We start from the raw sequence: 20,908 nt of genomic DNA, 5'->3' as shown, positions 1-20,908 counted from the left end.
AGAATGTTATAAATATATAGATATATTTCTGAATGGTTTCCTTTTACCTCAAACAGGACCTGTCTCATTTTTATGGCAAGATTAGTCTGTGGGTAATAATACTTGCTGTCAAGCCTGATGGTGTCAGTCCCTGGGACTCAAATGGAAGGAAAGAACGCTCTCCTGAAAACCCACCTCTGGCACATGTGCACACATGCATGCATACACAATGGATGGATGGATGGATGGATGGATGGACGGACAGAGAGAGAGAATATTTAAATGTATTAGTAACCAGAGATATACTATATTATATCCTATATTTTATTATATTTTATAATATAAAATAGTGTGGAAACTTACTAAGAACACATAAAAGAAGTCTGTACTCCATAGCTACAGGAGAGAAACCCACAGAATTAGGGTGTGCTCTTTTGACCATCCTAAGTACAGCCCTGGACTTGAAGAGAGATTCCATAACAAGCCGCCTCTGAGATGCACTGTGGCACTCCACGTCCCAGAACATCTCTGGGGTTGGCACCTGAGGCTGCTCTATGCCTGCACTGACAAAACAGTGGCTTCCAAGAGGGAACAAATAGGGCATAGAGCATTGCCCCCAGTAAAAGATTCCCTTCCTTTTACAGCTCATTGGGTACTGTGTCTCTTCATTCTTTTCTGTCCTTTGAGAAGAGGAAGTAAATCAACTAACACACATCAGTCAAATGCTTGTGGGTGGCTGGGATACTAAAGGGGATTAATGGGATGGATATTGTGCGTCAAGTGACTCCGTGTCACATGAAAGTCAGTGACGGTCTCTCCTCCAGCACAAGCTTGGTTGTCTAGTTGGAGGAGAAAGGAATTTGATTGCTCTGTATTTGGGGGTCTACCCATTGGAAAGGATGCTATCTCCAAAGCCTCAGACCAGTGAGCTGTGGTACAAAGACCTGTGAATTAGAGCCAAGAGGCCCTGTGTGCACAGTTCAATTAGCAACTCCTGTCTCCACGAGAAAGCTGAGACATCTGATTTGAAAAGTAAAATTTATAAGTTAATATATAAATTAGTCTCTTGCTAATGCTATTTTCTTTTTCTTTTTGTCTCCTTTCTCTAGCATGAAAGACTTTCTAGGTAAGAACTCTGTTTTATATGCATGCTTAATTCTTTTGAGAGATTGTATGACTAGTTAAACTTAGTTCATGTAATAGTTTAGTAGTTAGTGTACTTCATACCCTTCCTTTTCATTCCTTCAGTCACCATAATAGTCAGACTCACCTCTGGCCCAGTCTTATAAAACAGCTTCACCTCACCTTGCTGCCGAAACTCACTCTTCCTTCAAGTTCACCGTGCACACTTGCAACTGATGGGCATCAGTACCAGGCCCTGTGGGCACTCAGGAAATTGCAAATGAGGCACTGCCCTTATCTGCAGCTAGGTTACAATCTGCTGGCACAACAAATCCTTTCAGAAGAAAGCAGAAAGTGCCTTTTCGATAGGCAGGCAGGTATCATGGGTATGGGAAGAGGCAGTTAACCGAATCTGATAGTTCAGAAGACAGGATTGTTACCAAGGAGATCGTGAGCCTATACTGAGGTGAGATACTGTCACTGCATAATAAATCTAGCCCTATATCTTATATCTAAATGCTGCTTATAGATAGTTTATCACATGAACCAAGAGCCTGATTTGCAATTACTAAAATAAATGAATAAGAATCCTCTATAATTTTTTACACAGTATCTAAGGTACAAAACTGATCTTCTTAAGGATGAAAATAAAAATAATAGTGTCTTTGGAACTAAATGTTTGAATCTCCTCACTATTCCTGTGACAGAGAAATTAGAAGGAGATACGGAACAGATGCAGTTCTAGGACATCACAGGGAAATTGGTCTCTAAATCTGTTTGGTACTTGAGCTAGTTTGAACTTGTTAATATATGCTAAGATTTATATGTATTCTTCTATCTGTCCTCTCACCAAGTACCAGCCAAGAGTGAATAATTTACTTGCCAAGTAGTATAAAATGGCTTTGCTTTACAACACGCCAAGAGTAGTATTTTGTTATATCTCTCATCTTTAGAGAACTTGGTTATATTACGAAGGCTACACTGAAGGACACTTTCAAAATATATCATAAAATTGTCATGATTAAAACTGGTGTGCCAGTTCAAGAGTAAGCCAGAGGGCAGGTGAGCCGGCTTGACTGGGAAAGGGATTTGCCACCACACCTGACAACTGAGTTCTATCCCAGGACCACATGACAGACAGGAAGAGCCAATTCCTAATGGCTGTCTTCTGACTTATACACACACAGAAAGCAAAGAAGGAAGAAAGGAATGAGTGTATAAAAAGTAAAATTAAGTAGAGATTGATAACACAGTCCATGCCACAGTACCTTCAAAAGTCAGATATATAATGTGAATTTGCATCTCATGGGTGGATATAAAGTACTTAATTGAGAAAATGTAATATTTTGGGGTTTTGGTTTGTTTGCTTGTTTTGAGAAAACATATCCTTTCTTCAATCCATACTAAAGAAACAAACAAATATGTTTCAGATAGTTAAATTTTAAAGAGAAAGGCCCTTTCTACAAAAAAAAAAAAAAAAGCACAAGACAGTATTTTATTATCTGTATATAGAAAACATCTACCAAACAGTACCCTAAAGATTGTAAAGTATCAAGTTTCATTATGTAGACTTGCACTATTGTTATTTTAAAATAACCATAACTAGCTGGGCATGGTGACTCAAACTTGTAGTTCCGTCCTTTGGAGGATTGAAGCAGGAGGGTCAGGACCTAGACCACACAGGCAGTCCTAGAGCAACTTAGGCAGTACACGGCCTGTCTCAAAGAAACTAAAATGAAGAAAAAGAGTTTCTATAAACATCAAAAAGTAAAGGGAGGTGAAAAGTTTGTGAGATGTGTTCATTGTCAAAGCCCTGATATGTAAGAACATCCCCCCAAGGTGTGACAAGAGAAAGCTGCACACTTTACAAAGTGTGACTAACCATCTAGAAACAACAGCACTGAATAACCAAACACTGAACCTCCCTCTCAACTGAAAATACTAAAGTAGGACAATAAGGATGGCATTTTCCTGTAAACTTGGTGCAACAGCAAATCTTGGTTGTCAGCTTGGTATACCTAAGAAGAGGTCCCTCTTTAGTTGAAGAATTATCCTCATCAGATTAGTCTTTGGACCATTTTCTTGTTTGCTAATTGATATAGAAGGGCCCAGCCCACTGTGGGTGTTACCATCCCTAGACAAGTGGACCTGGGTTGTATAAGAAAAAATAACAACACCTGAGCCTGGAAGCCAGCCAGAATATACTGTTTTCCAGTTAGATTATGCTTAAAGATCCTGCCTTAAGGTCTTGCTGTGACTCCTTGGCTGATAGACCATAACCTATAAGCTAAAATTAACCCCTTTGCTTCCCAAGTTGCTTTTGGTCATGGTGTTTATCACAGCTATATAAAGCAAACCAGGACAGAAGGAATGAGATAAGTCTCTTTGGAAGGCAGTATAGCTATACATAATAAGTATTCAAAATATAGTTATCCTTGATCACATATTTATATTTCTAAACATTTTTCTAAAAAAAAAAGGGGGGGTGGCACACATCAGTAATTCCAGCATTCAAGAGGTAGAGACAAAAGGATCAGGAGTTCAACATTACCTACATAGCAAGTTTGAGGCTGTTTTTGGCTGTGTGAAGCCATGTCTGAAACAGAAAACAACCACCACCAAATAAATAATTGGCCAACTGAATTATAGACTGCACATTTTAGTGTTGTTAATAGATATGTTAATAGCTAACAACTTTAAAGCAGTGTGTCTATCACCTGAAATTTGGTTAAATTACCAGGTAGCCAAGGAATGAACTGTGTAGTCATTTTTAAGGAGGAAGTATATTTTTATTTTTATGAGAAAATGCTCACAGAATTATAAGTGTAGGGAGGAGTTAAATAATGTAGGTCCTATCTGGCTTTATAGGAATATATATTTTAACGTTTTTGTATTTGACATTACAGAAGTATATGAAGTCTACTGTTAATAGCAGTTATTTCTTGGGTAAGATTATGGGGTAGATGCTTTGGTATTACTTCATGTATTGCTTTTGTAGTCAGAAAAATCACCAGTGCAGAGATTTCTGTGAGCAGGGAGCGTGGAGGCAACAGGACACAGGTCCTGGCATCTCTAAGAGAAAAGGGCCCAGCGTCCTGCGCAGGTGCCACCTTCCTCCCCTCACTGGACCTGCCCCTACACCCTTCCCAGTGCTTACACCATCTCTGCCGGCAGCCACCACAGAAACCAAGCAGTCACAGCTGTGACGGTGCAAACCAAGCAGTTCAGGGGACAGTGCTCTGGGGGCTGGTTAGTCTACAGCACTTTGGTGTGTGCTGCCCAGTAGTGAGCAGAGCAGAGTGCAGGAAGCTATGAGCTGGTGTGAAGGATGAAAAGGACACCAGCACACTAAGCTGGTAATTAGCTCAGAGACTCTGCCCTGAAACATTCAGCAGTGCTGGAAATAGAGCCACCAACAACTCTAGAAGCTCACCTGCCAGGCATAGAAATCTTAGCTACAAGCCTGGAATACAGGGGAGGAGATGGGCTGCTTGGGTATTTCACTCCAGCAAATCTGTTGTGCACCCAGAAGCCCAAGTGTCTTGCTGAGGTTGCCATTCCCTCCCTCCCTCCCTCCCTCCCTCCCTCCCTCCCTCCCTCCCTCCCTCCCTCTCTCTCTCTCTCTCTCTCTCTCTCTTTCTCTCTCTCTCTCTCTCTCTCCCCCCCCCCAATGGCTCATTCTCCAAACCCATGTGTTTCTGACCATTCATTGTTATCATTTTCCAAGAGCCCTTCAGACCCAAGAGAAAGAAGCAGTTCAACTCCCAGTTAATTTGAAAGCTCTAAGATTTAAAGCAGCACATGGTCCAAACCACCAAGTTTTCAAGTGTGCTCCATTCTTGGCAAATAACAGCCTCTCTTCACAAGCTGTGTTATTGCTCATATGCACGTTCACAATGTGGTCATGAGACCTGTGCATGCTGGCTAAGAGTTTCAAGGAAGGCAAGTTTCTGGCCAGAGTTCTCAGCTTCTTAGAGAAGGCACAGACTAGCCTTAGGGGGGCTCTCTCTCTCTCTCTCTCTCTCTCTCTCTCTCTCTCTCTCTCTCTCTCTCTCTCTCACACACACACACACACACACACACACACACACACTTTGTTCTCAAAATCAACTTTTATCTTCAACATTTATCTTACAGGTTGGAGTCAGGAGGCAGTAACCCAACCAGCAGCGACTCTTACAGTGACCGTGCCTCAGCAAGAGCCCGTAGGGAAGCCAGGGAGGCTCGTCTAGCCAGCCTGACCAGCCGGGTAGAAGAGGACAGCAACAGGGATTATAAAAAAGTAGGATCTCTTTCCAGTTTCTTGGCTTATGCTATATAAACCTCTTAGCCTTTCCCACCAGTAGAAAAAATTAAGCAAAATTCTGAAAAAAGAATACAAAAGGAACTTAAGTGCTCTCTCTTTGATTCAACCTCTCTACCCACTAAAAACTATTTTAAATTGTTTTATTACCGTAAGTATATGCTTAGAGTCAAATCTTTAGAAGTATAGGGAAAGTCAGAAATGTACTATATTTAAAGAGTAAAATGCATAATGCTGTGTGTCTGAACCCATGAGAATTATTTGATTAGACTTATTTTTAAGAAACATGTACTTTTTAAAATGAGGTGTTTTGAATATTAGCCAACTACTTTTTGGTGCTAGTTTTTAAAAAATATCATTCACTTCTCTAGGTTCTTGCTCTTTGGACTTTGGAAACATTCCCTTTTAGATGTTTGAAATGCAGGGGTGATGGGGAACCAAAACATTTTGGTTAAGGAAATTTTTCTTGGTTGATTTTTTTTTTTTTTTTTTTTTTTGTTAAGCAGAATTTGACAAAAATCAACAAACTGGTTCCAGAAACAATAATTCTGTTTTGTCTGGAAGCTACTTTATGCAGTGCAGAGGCCGTGTGGGAGAAATGGGTATGTGGCTTTCTCCCAGGTTAGCCTCACTGACAGCGGGGCTCTCCATCTCTCTCCTTGTGCCTAGCACCTGAGAGCCCGGAATCCAGAGAGCAGTGGCTCTCCGTAAACCACTCTCCATCTGCACCTGATCGGGGAGGCTTGACGCAGAAATGAGTTCATCTCCTAGTAGCCCATCCAGTGACCTGGTTCTGTTCCCTTCACAGCTCTATGAGAGTGCCCTGACTGAAAACCAAAAACTGAAAACAAAACTTCAGGAGGCCCAGCTAGAGCTTGCCGATATAAAAGCCAAGCTTGAAAAGGTGGCCCAGGTAAGGAAGAGTGAACAATGCAGGGGAGGGGAAGGGGCAGGGTGGCCACAGGGTGGCCAGCTATCTAGAGGACAGGCTGGGAGATGAGGCAAAGTGGCACTTCCTCCAAGCCGGCCAGGTGGGAACTCTTATTTAAAGTAATAATTTTGAAAACTGACAGTTTAGTTCCGTGAACACCTAACTGCTGTTCTGAATGCTAGTCACTGATATTAATATAACTTCTCACTGCAGAAGCACAGGTCCAGCCAGTACTGGGTCAGCGCTAAGGGTTCCTCCCATCCTGCTGGTGCTCCAGCGTGGAGAGAAATAAGCACAACACTATAACCAAGTATGGAAAGCCCAAGGTGGAGCCCAAAAATCTCAAGTGGTTTGTTTACATCAGGGGATGAAGTGGTCAGAGTAGGTTCCAGGGGGACTCCACCTTGGGGCAAAAGTGTCCCCCTTTGCATCTGGCAGTATGGAAGTGTGACAGTGTGATCGGATAAGCCGCTCCCTCTTACCACCAGGCCTGATTTAATTACACAAAATCTGAGAGGCTGCTGGGGGGCATGGTCACATAGCCCATGAAACAAGCCCAGCAGCTGAAAGCTACAGCAGCTTGCCTTTGGTTAGTGCAGAGTTAACAGGAAGCCTGTTCAGTTATTTCCCTCCCAGAAGGCCTGGGGGCTAGGTTAAAAAAAAAAAGGACTCTTTACAAGAATATAAAATGAAAACCAGAGGTGGCTACTTCATCTGGTAATATGATATAGCCCAAATGAAAAATAAAAATTATAGGCTCATGGAGTCCCAGGCACATGGTATGTGCTTGGGGAGGGGTTGACTACCATCTTAGCATCTTACTGTAGTCCCTCTGACAGGGGGTGCACAGGGGAACAAAGAAGGGAGACAGAAGCCATTACTGCACATTATGGCTCTTACTGTACTTTCTGAGACCTACAGCTAACTCATACTAGATTTAAAGCCATTTTGTAAGGGTGGGAGGGAAGGTCTCTGATTTAAAGAAAAGTCCATGACAAAATTATAATCCTGCCATCAGGTTGGTGGGGTGGAATAAATGCATTTTATGGTCACTCTCCCCTCTGCATTACTAAACTAGGCAGTATGTCCTGTCAGAGACTAGTTTGGTTGTGAATAGCTTCCAGATGGGCAGCAGTTAGTACTGAATGCAGCCTTGGGCTGCTCCCAGAAGCTATACCTTTCTCAGAACATAAAGGAGCAGCCCCATGAAAATGCTGCAGCCAGCTCCTCAGCAGGAGCTGCTGACACTAGCTAGAAATTCCTGGAGTTGTTTCCCAGCCTAACTGTTCAGTGACCCGCACAGATCACAATCGAATCTCTTTCCCTGTCCCTGGGGCAGCACTGCTCTGCTAGGTATGCTGGGATATACTTAATTTTACCAAATGCAAGCTATTTGAAGCTCAGAAAGAAATGATAGTGCTACAAACAAAGTCTCTATTTACCAAAAATGGAAATGTTTGGTAGGATTGTGGAGGAAGGGAGGGCCTGTCAGCCTCATCATTTGTTTGGAGATAGTTCCCACATGGACACATGCAGCATTTTACATAAAACGTCAACTCAAAGTCAAGGGAGCTATAATTTAAAACTATACAAGCAAAAGAAAAAAAAAAAGCTAGTTCTTTATATTTGGAACTTAACAAATCTCGAAATCTTTCCAGCTCCTCTGGCTTAGGAAAGAGAAAAGGGAGTTATAAACAAGCTCTGAACCCTGCTGATACGTTCCCCTTTCCTTTCTGCTTCTCAGGAGATGCCATAGAATGACAGGCGGCCATGACCTTGAGAGCAGAAGGTGAAAGTCTAGGATGAGAGCCAGAATTCTAAGTTTTGTTGTTACTTTTAGCTACTTGGTAATTGAGAAGAAAGGAAGCAAAGGGAGGGAGCATCTGCAGGAGCAGCCTAATGCCTCCCCTTATCGCAGCAGTCTGGGCCTTGTGCTAGGCAAGAAGCATACTTTGTCACTAAATGCCCACAGAATGTTCAAAGTCCCACCCAGTCCACTAACATGAAGCCCAAAGGAGACAGAGATTCCTACATTCCTTGAATGAAGGCAGGACCTTCCCCTCAAGTTACTCTTAGGTTAGTGGACAAATCATCTTACTCCTCTGAAGGATTGAAACTGAAAGTCAGTAGTGATCAAAATATACCGTAAAGTCTTTGTTCAGATAAAATCTTTACAGATTAAGAAGGAAACCAAACAGGTAAAAGTGGAAGTGTTCTGTTCAGATACCAAAAACTATCTAAGGAGACTACCACAGTAGAAGGAAAAGGCCTCAGTGCTCAGAACAGAAGTGGCGGGAAAGGTGATCACAAGAGTGCCTCGGGGACTGCAGGAAAGTTTGGGGGCTTCCAGCATGTAGAGAAGAGCTGGGTCCCTGAGGCGGAGCAGGGGTGATTCGGTGGAAGAAGAGCTTAGTATTTGGAGCTTGTAGTCTAAGGGGAGAAGGAAGATGAGAGTATGTGAGAGTATGAGGGTGTGCGTTAGGGGTGTACACACACAGGCTGAGCTTCAGAAACTGTCGTTGCCTTCCCCTCCCCAGGGGCCATCCTAATTACCGTCCACGGCAAACGTTAGGGTTCGAGGTCTCACAGTCTGTCTGCTTGAGACCCTTGCTAAAAGGAAAACCCCAGAAGCCTGCAGCCTCTTTCTGGATGTCTGGCGGTGAACATGTGACACAGCCTAAACAACAGGTGTTGTCCTTGTGTTTGCACAGCAGAAACAAGAGAAGACCTCGGACCGGTCCTCGGTGCTGGAGGTGGAGAAGCGGGTACGCTCATCTGTGTCCCTTGGCCGCCTGCTGCATGTCTTCTGACCTTCTCTAACTTTGTTGTTCTGCCAGTGGAAAAAGTTCATCTTAAGAAGGCAGGAGCTCTGCCACATTCCGTTCCCAGCTCAATAATCTTTTTTTTTTTTTTTTTTTTTTTTTTTTTTTTTTTTTTTTTGTCTTGTCTGATTCTGGACAGTAATTTGGCCAGTTCTCTTGGCTTTCCCATATAGTTGGTTACTTTGAATGTGCCAGTTTTGGGGTGGGAAGGAGCCTTGGGAAGTCATCTCATGCATTTGTCTTCCTTCAGAACTGCACAGAGCTCTAAGACATTTGGTTACTTAAACATGTACTTTCTCCCTTTTCCATGGCCCCAGACAGAAAGACAGCTTTTATCTGGTCACATACCTATAATCCCCACATTTGAGAGGCAGAGGCAGGAAGACTGTCACAAATTCAAGTCTAGCCTGCACTTCATAGTGAATTCCAGGCCATCCGCAGCTGCATAGCAAAACCTAGTCTCAGAAGGCGGTGGCTAGCCTGTGAGGTAGTGAAAGTGCTTGCTGTGTACATGCCTGACAGCAGAGCCCACAGTGGATGGAGAGAACTAGTTCCCAAAGGTTGTTCTCTGAGCTCCATGTACATACTATGGTATGGATATACACGTTCGCGAGCGCGCGCGCGCGCACACACACACACACACACACACACACACACACGCACACGCGCACACACACACAGGCATACTCAGATATATATGTTTTTTTAAAGGACGTTTTTCTGACTTCCTTTGCCATTGAACTTGGTCTTGTGATTTAAGACCTGAGCAGTCAGACTTTCGTCAGCCCTCTGGCAGAGGACGTTCTAGTCAGATTCCTGACCTGATCTCACATGTTTCTATCTGGGATTTGATATCCCTGGGTTGGGGAAACTCGGTTATATTTAGTGATGAGCCCTAATTCTGATCTAACTATAGAGATACAGTATGTTCCTATCTTTCTTATCTTCTGTGGGAAAAGCTAAGTTTTATGTTTCATTTCCTTGGCCTGTGACCAGTCCTCCTTGGCATCTGATCTGGTTAACAGTTCCTCGTTGGAGTCAGGTTATAAGAGTTACTAACTGGAGAGAAAGCAAGAGGGGAGAAGTTGCACACGAGAAGTTGCACACAGTGATATGTGCTTCCCCACTGACCATCCTCTCCCTGGGATGTAGTTCCTGGGAACCCAGTGGAATGTTAGTAAAGGTGATAGATTTTTGTTTCTAGAAAGCAAGGGTCCTAGGTATTTGCAGTAATTTGAAAATTTTAACTTGTAAAAGACGTTAGTCGGATGCCACTGGCTTCATCTCGTTCTCTCATAGAAGACTTAGGTAGTAGGACTGTCATCAGTGAAGTAGCTCTATCCCATGGCGGCAGGGCAGAGTACACATACGGAGAAAGGTCGGCCCTAGTTGAGTCAGACACAGAGATCATGAAGCTGCTGATGGTGGGGCGTGAGGGAGGCAGCTGTGTGATGCCATTATCTCTTCAACAAGCCCCGTGTTTCTCCATAGGAGAGGCGAGCACTGGAACGGAAAATGTCGGAAATGGAAGAAGAGATGAAGGTATGAAGACCTTATCTATGTCTTAGCATCTGTCTCTTGTCTGAATGCCTGCCTGAAGTAGATACTCGAGCCTAGGCTTGCCCGCTCTAAATGTCACTGCCAACTGAGCACCCTCAAGAAGAGATGCTGAGGTAGGGAAGTGAGCACCTCTCCTCAGCCATCTCTTGGGCTCTCTCAGTTCATGCTGCATCTGCTGTGGCCACCTCAGAGGCCGTGTAGGAGCAGCTGACTAGGATATGGGGGAACTTTCAGCAGGCTGGATGCCAAAACCCCAAGCTGAACTTCCAAGGTTTTCAAAGCAGAGACTTTCCCCTGGAGACTGGTTAAAGAGCTAGGACAAATTCTCCCTGCTCTGCAGAGTCCCCGCTAGGGAAGCTCCATGTAGCCTGGACATTGCCACAGGCTTTCCTCACCAAACACCACTCTTGCCAGAGTATGAAAATTTATTTGCATATTGATTTCCTGTCCTAGGCCATTTCCTCTGCAGGATTCTAGAGTTCTTGGACTTCACCCACTAGAACTAGAGAAAACTCAGACCTCCACGTGACTTGAGGGCTTACTGCCTCCATCTTCTTGAGGATGGCCAACAGCAACCATTATTTCTCTTAGCTTCTAGAATGGATTGTTGCCAATTTTGAGTGCTAGTCTGTTGCTATAGGAAGAAGGAAGGAAGGAAGGAAGGAAGGAAGGAAGGAAGGAAGGAAGGAAGGAAGGAACATGGGGCTGCTTAGGGGAGCTACCTGTCTAAGTGCACTGTGCTACATAGCCATTGTCAGCTTCTTCCTTTCTTTAAAAAAGTTATTTTAGTGGATATGCAATGCCAAGTCAGATGTAGATTTCTGTAGCTAAGAGGCAGAAACCCTGGGGTAGTGTCAGACAAATCCCCAAATGTCCTCCTGTGAGTGAGGTCTCCGGTGTACAAGTGAATTCCCAAGAGACAGTTGTTGTTTTAATGGCCTAAAAAGATGTTGTTTATGGATACCCACCACACACAAAAAAAGATTTCAGAGCCTGTGCTCACAGTCCTGTTACTCCTTAGAGTTGTAGTGAAGGGAAGATGCCAAGCCCACCTCTCATTCCTGGTCACCAGCCCACCGCGTGACTAGTAACAGTAACGTAGAATCTGAATAACTAGTTATTCTTCAACACTTTACATTTCCCAGGTTGACTCAAAAACACCAGGAATAGAAATAGTGTTTGATTCTCTTGAGCAGACAAAACACTGCCCTCACAAACACCACTGATCGTTTTCACCTTCTGGCCTTTGCAAACCCAGCTCGCTACAGTAGTATTTTCTTCCTCTTAGCATAGTGTGCTGGTACTGCCAACAGTTCCTCATGAATGAGCACACCGTTCTGTATGCTTTTGAGGGTGTCCCGTCTGAAAGCCTCAGCTGTGCCGCCTGTGCTCTGCGGTTAGGCCGCTGTCCACACTGCTCGGTAAGAAATGGCCTGAGCAAGGATGGCCAGAGGGTTAACTCAGTGGTTAAGAGCACTTATCATTCCTGCAGAAGACGTGGGTTCGGTTCCTAGCACCCACATCATGTTTCATAATAATCCACAACTCCAGTTCCAGGAGGTCTTCTAACCTCTGTGAGGACTAAGCACATACATTGTCATATACATTTATGGAGGCAGAGCACTTGGACACACAAGTCAGTGCTTAAGTAAGTCTTCTAAGTATATATTAAAATGTGTATTAAATATTTATTATTATAATATGTATTATATTATATATATATGTATATGTCTGAGTATAATGACATATACCTGTAATCTCACCACTTGGGAAACAGAGACAACCTGGTCTACATAAAGACCCTGTTTAGAAAGGAAGGAAGGAAGAGAGAGAGAGAGAGAGAGAGAGAGAGAGAGAAGAGGAGAGGAGGGGGGAGGGAGAGAGAGAAAATAATCAACCTCTAAAATAAATAAAATAAGAAAAAAAGGGCTGAGACTGTAACTTAGTAGGTAGGGTGCTTACTAAGCATGCCCTGGGTTTGATCCTCAGACCACATAAACCTACTGTGGTGATGCATGCATGTAACCCCAGCAGGCTCCAGGCCAGCATAAGATACATGAGATCCAATCTCAAAAACAAGGGAGTGGAAATGCAAGGGGCCGAAAGAAAAGACCGAAATGCTGATTTGGAGCTTATAAATTAGGCAGAAGTGCCCCCCCCCCCCACACACACACCATGAGTGCCCTGAAGCCCATAGGCAGGCCCTTTATGTCATTCACATAAGCCTCATACAAAGACTCAAAAATAGGGAAAAAAAACCCACAGGGACCTTTGTGTTCTTTCTCATTTCTATTGTTACTGTCATCTAAACTGGCAAGTAAAAAAGCTCTTTGGTTTTGTAAGTAAGCTGTTTCAATTGTTGTTGGGTTGACACAGGTTTGCCTGTCTCTATGTTCTTATCCTATCAAGCTGTGGGTTTTCTAAACTAGGCCATGAGTTCATTTCTTCAATATTTCAAGAGCTTACAACACATGAAAGTATTTGTTCTTTCTAACCAAAAGTTACTTACCAAAACTTTAAAAATAAATAAATAAATTTAATAGCCTGGAGAGATGGCTCAGAGGTTAAGAGCACCAACTGCTCTTCCAGAGGTCCTGAGTTCAATTTTCAATACCCACTTGGTGGCTCACAACCACCTCTAACTCCAGTCCCAGAGGTTCTAGTGCCCTCTACTGGCCATCTGTGGTACTGCACACACATGATGCACAAACATGCATGCAAGCAAAGCCCATACACATAAAGGGGGAAATTATATAAATATATAAATTAACAAGTAGAGCCAGATCATAGCTGGCCCCCAAACCAGCCAGTGAGTTGCTTTTGAGACTGTATTAGAAATCCACCTTATCACTTAGTCCCCATTATTCTCTCCTGCCACTTAGAAAGCCAAGTGGAGAAGAAACACCTACAGACCATACTGCCCCTGAACATAATTTGTACAGGCCTAAGTGGGAAGAGCATCAGACTGTCCAAGTCACACTTCAGTCAAGTTTCTGTCTGTGCCTAATTGAATTTTATGAATATATTACGGAATTCCGTGACCAGCTCTAAAGGGTTGAAGAATGGGAGTGTTTAGTTCTCAAGGTCTTCATCTGGCTATAATGTATGCTCATCAACTTTTCTGAGGATGAATGACTAAACACTTGTGTGAGGTAGTCAGTGAATAGTATGGTTGTCTGGGAAGTCTTACCAGATGTGAGAGAGATCTCCTAGGCCTTGGGACCAGTTGTTCTGTGTTTATGCATTTTGTGCATATTCAGATTATGCAGTTCAGTATTTCCTGAAGCCATTAATAGAGTGCCATTTGTAGGGGTGACTTCCCACGCATGCTTGAAAACTCAGTAGGCACTCAAGTCCAAAAGTGACACCATTGCCTGTTTCCCTAATACCAACAAAACAAAACACAAAGGTCCAGTGAAGTGGGTCCATGAGATGGGCTAGCCCAGGCATATGGAGGGCTCTGTGGTTGGGAGACGGTGTGGCGTCTACCAGAAAGGTAAGTATGCCTCTCCCTAGGAGAAACTCCACTCCCCCAGATTGGAGTAGAATTCGGTGACAGATACGACAGGTGTGCATGTCAGTGTGAGCTGAGCTGGCTCTGCACTGGTCTGGGGGTGTCCACATCCAATGACTTTTTACTGGCACATCCTCCACCGAGCTTCAGCTTCTTGCTCCACCCTACCCTTCCTGTCTCAGGCCCCTGCATGAGAAGGGCCCAGCAGCATCTCCCTGTAAGCTGCTTCTGAGGTTCGACTTTGCTTACTCTGGAAGTACGCTAGCCAGCCTGCCCTGGGCCCCGCCCTGGACCCCATGCTCTGCCCTCCTCGCCATGTTTTTGCCATGCTTGTTTTTATGACTGCTTCCTGCAGAACATTCCACCAGATGTTTCCTACCACCCTCCTCCATGCTGATAGCTTCCAGATTCTTCCACCTAGAGCTGCCTGCATCCACATGTTAGACTAGGTCATCTCCTTAGTTGATTGCTGTAATATCCCTTGGAGGCAAAGGCCACTTCATATAATGACAGTGAGTGTATTCCAAGCTTTGGTCAGATGTCAACACCAATGAACGGCATTACCAGGGGGTTCGGAGCTTTTGTTCATGTCTTTAAAACCTCCATGTGCTGTCATGATCTCCCTCACCTGTCCCTCCATGGTCAAGATGCTTAGAGTTGGCAGAGGTGCCTGGGAGCCATACCTCTTCCTCTTTGGGCAAAGAACTCTTCGACAGTGTCTCTCCGCTTTTTTTTCCTTTTTACTGTTGCTCTCGTGCTACTTTGATTTTCTTGCTGGTTCACTCCCAGACCATCAATATCCCCACTAATCTCTCGCCTCTGTCCTCACTCACTGTGTATGTAGTTAGTACGAGAGACTGCTCTGATACCTGGATCCTTTCTGTTACCACTATAACCCAAACCCTATATAGCAAAGTCATTTCCCGCTCCCAGGAGAGCTGATACCTTAGTTTCAAGGTTAGTACAGAGGGTCCTTGGAAAAGCATGAGGCAGGCCTGTGCTGGGGTCCCTTCACCATGGTCTGTGAGTCACTGTTATATCAGGAGGACTGTGTCAGTTATCTGTTCCCTTGCAGCACTGAGGCATGGGTGAGGTCCGACCACATTGCTCCTGCCAGTTCCTTTATCACCTTTATGAGGTCTCTGCTTTTGTGCATTTATAATTTCCAGAGTGTACATCTCTTTAAACACATTTACATAGTTCCAAGCCTCGACACGAACTAAGCCAGAGAGCACAGGTTAGCTGTGAAGTTTGTGATACATATAATCATGTATACATTATATGGTTAGATGTATAATATAATCGTGTATAGTAGGTCAGATGCTGTTTGGCACTTGTAGGACCTGGACAAGCTCTGTGTGCTACCAGGGATAACTGGGAAGGTTGATTATGCTTCCCGAAAAACAGGTTACAGGTCCACCCGAAGAGCTGGCAGGTGTCACATCAGCCTTCTTACTGATGCATGCTATATTCAGAAAGTGCTTAAAGAAAACGCCCTCTGGTTGTATTTTTTAAATTAAGGAAGAAAACAAATAGGAGTGGGGGTCAAGTGTGAGTACAAGATGAAGAAGAGAAAAGGGTGATGTTTGACTTAGAAACCCCTCCCAAATCTTCATTCCTGTCCCAGTGACAACAAAGGAGAGTCCCAGGCTGTGGCTCTGCATGTGAATTTGTCAGAAAGCCTAAGCCATATGTTGGCCTCCCGTTCCCAAGTGATCCACATGTGGTTTTTGATGCTCATGTAGCTAGTCCCAGCATGCTCAGGCCTCATCCAAGGACCACGGACCACAGCTCTTCCTTTCCTGGTTTCCCCTTCCTCCTCCCGGTTCAGCTTGTGCTCATGACACCTGCTTTCCCCATCGCCTCTCTTGCATGCAAACTGAAACCAGAGACAGAAAGTCACGTAGTTTCTTTGTCCTACTTTTTCCCTCTGTCTGTCTGTCTTGTCTCTGTCTCGTCTGTCCCCTTCATGTCTCACTCTGCAGAACCTTCACCAGCTAAAACAGATTCAAACCTTGAAGCAGATGAACGAACAACTGCAGGCTGAGAACAGGGCCCTGACCCGAGTGGTGGCCAGACTCTCCAAGTCCATCGAGTCCTCGGACACCCAGGAGCTCTAGCTCCTGCCCTTCCTCTCCACCTCACTTCCCTCCTCTGCTACTCCAGGCAGGTTTACTCTTCTTGTTGGTCCCAGAAGCCCAGTACCCATCCCTTCCATCAGAGCCTCCATGTCCAGGTATCTGTAAAACCGCTTATCTGGAGATGGAGTCCATATAATGGGACATAAGAACCCAGTTCAAGGGTGGTGGGCAGGCAGAGGGTCATTGTTTAAGTTGCCATATTGCCTTCTCTTCCCCTAGAGACTGAATGTAGATCTGCTTAGTCAGCTGCACATAGACACACAACTGTGTATATTTACCTGTGTGCATCCATGTACACAGATTTATTTCATTGATGGGGTCTTTACCAAGTGGACAGAGAGCCTTCTCAGCCAACAGCAACCCAGATGTACGTGTACCAGTTAGGGCCTAAAGTAACCAAGGCCAGGAGCTCTCAAACATGCCTACATGTCAGATCCATCCGGGAGCTGTTACTATGTGTAAACCCATTCCAAATGCCCTGTGGTTTGGATTGACTGAGACCTGGGCATCAGTATTTTTCTAAAGCTCCCCTACTGATGTATATGTGGCCATGGTTGAAGATCACAGCCCTCTGAATACCAGATAGAACTTACTCCAAGTGACAAACAGCACTCCTGATGGAAAGATTTAGGCCTGGAGGCCACGCCTCCCCAGCATACCCCTGTTACCAACAAACGCTCTCCATTCTACCACTGGGCAGAGCTGGATACATATTCTTTACATCCTTCTAAGTCTTTGCTTCACTGTCGTCCTCCTAAGACATTGTCTCATTCCTCTCCGTAGTCTCCTGGCTGTAGGGATGTGTCCCTCCCTGCCCTGCATGCGTGGGCCTTGAGGCAGAACTCGGGGATATAAGTGCGCCCTTCCTAATGCGTCTGGCTTGCAAAGGAGATGACAGGCAGTGGAGCGAGAGCAGGGTTTGTTTTCAGCTGAAATCACCCCACCAAAAAAAAAAACAAACAAACAAACAAACAAACACATTTGGCAAACTAGAACCTTCCTCTGGCTATGGATCTGAGAGCCAGGCTCACATACAGATTGTTTTCCCATTCAAAGATAGTGTGATGGGGTCACAACTGCCTAAAATGAGTTTTTTATTTTCAGGAACAATCTAATTTGTCTTGTTAGGGCCTGTCCTTTTTTCTGCCTATTTGAGTTTGCCTTTGGGGTCGGTAACCGGCAACTAATACCCACTAGTACACTAGTACTGAAACACTCAGATTACCATAGGGCTGAGCTAACATCCTCTCATGGGTGCCGTCACAGGTAGAAAGAACATGGAATGGGAGGTGTTGCCCTGCCAGGCAGTGAGCAGCCAGCATTAGTCTAAACTCTGTTGAGTTAGCCTCAAACATCCCGAAAGGGTGCTAAGGTAGCTCTGTGGTGGACTCTTAGTGTTCACCCTTCGACCAGTAGTCCAATCTTAGCATGGGAGATGTTGACTTGGGGTAAAATAAAGACCCACCAAGATGACCCAGTTATTTTTGTTCTCCCTATTTGCAAGACAGTGTAGGACGTGTGGCAGAATTAGATGTCATCCTGACATTTATTGATGCATAGGCTGAGTGCTTTGTTTTCTCAGGGATTCCTCAGCACCAGTGCGCGTATTTAAAACATAGGTTACAGAATCAGAACCAAGCCCAAGGTCCCTTGGAGAGTAAACAGTTGAATAAAAGTTCAGACACCGCTAGTCTCCAGAGTCTGCACTCTGCACACCATGATAAAAGCCATCTGCACATTTTGCAGTCTTAACCATTTGTTAGGGGCAGGAGCAATCTGTCATGCAACTGCAACATGGGACAGCATTGTAGCAGAGGAACCACAGGCAGAATTGTACTTTTCACTACCCTGACTTGGTACGCCAGTTTCAGCCAGGTGTGGTGGCACAGGCCTTTAGTCGCAGAACTTGGGAGTCAGGCAAGCAGACCTCTATAAGTTTGAAGCCAGCGTGGTCTATAAAGACTCAGTTTCCAAACAACCGTTTACCTTCCAAAAGGTAATATCAGGTATAATGCCATCACCTGGTGTGTGACCTGTATAAGGAACAGCAAACAATGGCCCATGAGCCAAGCCAGTAGTTTAAAAAAAAAAAAAAAGACATAAAAAGAATTGTATTTGACAAATAAAATTCCTATGGAATTCAGATTTCAATGTTCAGAAATTAAGATTTATTGGAAGCAAGTCAAAACTTGAGTGTCTGGTTACAGTATGTGCTACCTGCTAAGCCACACTCCCAGCATGAAGTAGTCACAGCAAGACTGGCCTGCAGTCTAAGGTACTGACTGCACAGACCTTGACATAAAAAGCCAGCCGGCTGGCTCCTGGTAGGGTGGTCAAAAGATTTTAACCCACTGTCACCCCTTTTGAATCGTCCCCTGAAATCCCAACGCTTAGTGCCGGGCAGCTCCACCTTCGGAGAAAAGGAAGACCCCTCCCACTCAAGCGAGGCCGCTCAGGGAAGGCTTACTGTGAGACCTTCCCCCCACAGAGTGCCTTGCTCTGGCACACCCTAAATAAAGCCTTAGGACCCCTGTCCCTTGCTTTAACACAGTCTTCACCGTAGGCTATAAGAAGTAATATTTAAGAGAACATGCACTTGATTCTGTTTGTCTGAAGTATCTGCACATCAAACTGGTAGAAATGGAGAGGCTGCAGTCCAGAGAACCGTGAAGCACTCTGTAAAACCGCATGCGCAGTTCTTCACACACGCTCTATGTCAGGCAGCACTGCTCCCTCCCCCTCTTCGAGCATGAAGTCTATGTGCCCCTTCCTTGGTCTCTGCACACCACTGGTACTTTTTTACATTTTCTTAAGATGTTAGATGGTACAGCTACGAAATTGTTTTTTCCCTCTTTCCCAACTCCCAAGGAAGTGAGTTCTTAATGAGGAGAAGAAAATCACCAACACTCAATAACTTGTACCTCCTTTTTAAAACAGCCCAGTTCTGATGAACGGGGAACACAACCCACAGCGTCTTCATACCTGTGCAGTACTGCTGAGAAATAGGGTTTTCAGGGACTGGAGAGTGCCCTGTGGTTAAGAACACTGGCTGTTCTTCCAGAGGATCCAAGTTCGATTCCCAACACCCACGTGGTCTCACAACTAACCATATGTAACTCCTGTTCTGGGGAATCTAATGTTCTCTTCTGGTCCACAAACACTCATGCAGGCAAAACAGCCATACATATAAATGAAGTCCCGCCCAGGAAAGCAAGCCCGCAGACACACGTTAGAGCAGAGGTGGCCCCGGGCAGAGCTCGATGACAGCTTCCATTCTGATAGGCATGGAAGACTCATCCAGTGCTACGGAGTCAGGGAGGACAGTCGGACTGCCAAAGTGTGTAGGTGACGCCTGCTCTCCCAGGCTTGTGGGGAAACTGAGTGGTAGCAGGGCTCCCCAGTAATGGGAGCCCATCACCGATGCTAGCACTCCTGCGTCTGTTACTTCAGTCGACCCTTAAGGCCCATGTGAGGGAATAGGGCACTTACTGTTCCTTTATAGCTACACACACAGGGAAGTGGTTTGTCTAAAGCAACGGTTCTCAACCTTTCTAATGCAGTGACTCTCAACCATAAAATTTTCATTACTATTTCATAACTAATTTGTACTGTTATGAATAATAATAGAAATATCTGTGTTTTCCAGTGGTATCAGATGACCTCTGTGAGAGGCTTGTTCAACTCCCAAATGGGTCTCAACCCATAGGTTGAAAACTGCTGGTCTAAAGCCTGTGGATCACTGACAGTGACCACTCCTGAATTTGTTTCTGAGCTATAAGTGCTTTGGTGTTTGTTTTCTATCTCCACCTGTAATGAAGAGATGGTCTTTGGAAGTGGGCACATATGGACATAATTTCATCATTGGTACATAACTAGTAACTGCCATAGACTAGAGAAGACGCCTGTTTCCTCATTTACAGAGACGAGCAGCTATAGCACAGGCTCCTGCGGAGTCAGGGAGACTTTCAAATCCCCACGTGGTAGATGTTGTTTTCTCTTTGTTTCCTGACATGGGATGTGGGGATATGTATACACACACACACACACACACACACACACACACACACCACGATTGTATGATCTAACCTGCATTGTCCTTGTGAGGTTTGGGAGACAAAGATTATATTCCTTCAGGCACTATAGATTCCCTAGATTAACAGCAGTGCCAAGAGCTAGAACTACATGGGCTTGCGATTCCTGAGCCCAGCTACCCTTTTCTGGAGCACTTGTTTCCTGTGTGAGTCCTGAAGGTTGAAATAACTGAAGGATGAGAGAAAGGGTGCCTGCAAGCCAGGGAGGACACAGATTTCTGGAGCCTTTATTGTGAGACTCTACTTACCTTCTAATCCCAATCTGCTACCAGGAAGGCCCACACATGAACTGTAGTTCGTTAAGATGTTTAAGATATACAAAATATCTGTCAAAGTGCCTGATCACGTAATAAAGACTTGGGTGTCCAAGCTGGAACTCTATTTTCCTGTGTTCTTTGAGTTGAGCAACATTGTGTGTCGTGTTCCAAGATGGAAGAACTGACAG

General features: G+C 44.6%; 1 protein-coding gene across 3 annotated transcripts in view; it reads left to right on the top strand.

Annotated features, from left to right (window-relative positions):
• PPP1R12B (protein phosphatase 1 regulatory subunit 12B) overlaps positions 1–20,908 on the top strand; it is a 185,028-nt gene that overhangs the window by 157,904 nt on the left and 6,216 nt on the right. For 2 of the 3 annotated variants that reach the window (XM_080918063.1, XM_080918064.1), the window contains 5 exons: positions 1,089–1,105; positions 5,239–5,383; positions 6,213–6,317; positions 9,047–9,100; positions 10,649–10,699. In XM_080918063.1, the coding sequence (XP_080774189.1) occupies positions 1,089–1,105; positions 5,239–5,383; positions 6,213–6,317; positions 9,047–9,100; positions 10,649–10,699 (372 nt within the window). Of the gene's footprint in view, positions 1–1,088; positions 1,106–5,238; positions 5,384–6,212; positions 6,318–9,046; positions 9,101–10,648; positions 10,700–16,216; positions 16,398–20,908 lie in introns of all 3 variants that reach the window. The other variant, XM_080918062.1, reaches the window with a different exon arrangement.

The sequence above is a fragment of the Micromys minutus genome (assembly GCF_963924665.1).
Source record: "Micromys minutus genome assembly, chromosome: 6".
Lineage (NCBI taxonomy): Eukaryota > Metazoa > Chordata > Mammalia > Rodentia > Muridae > Micromys > Micromys minutus.
This window is presented reverse-complemented; position numbering and strand designations above follow the sequence as displayed.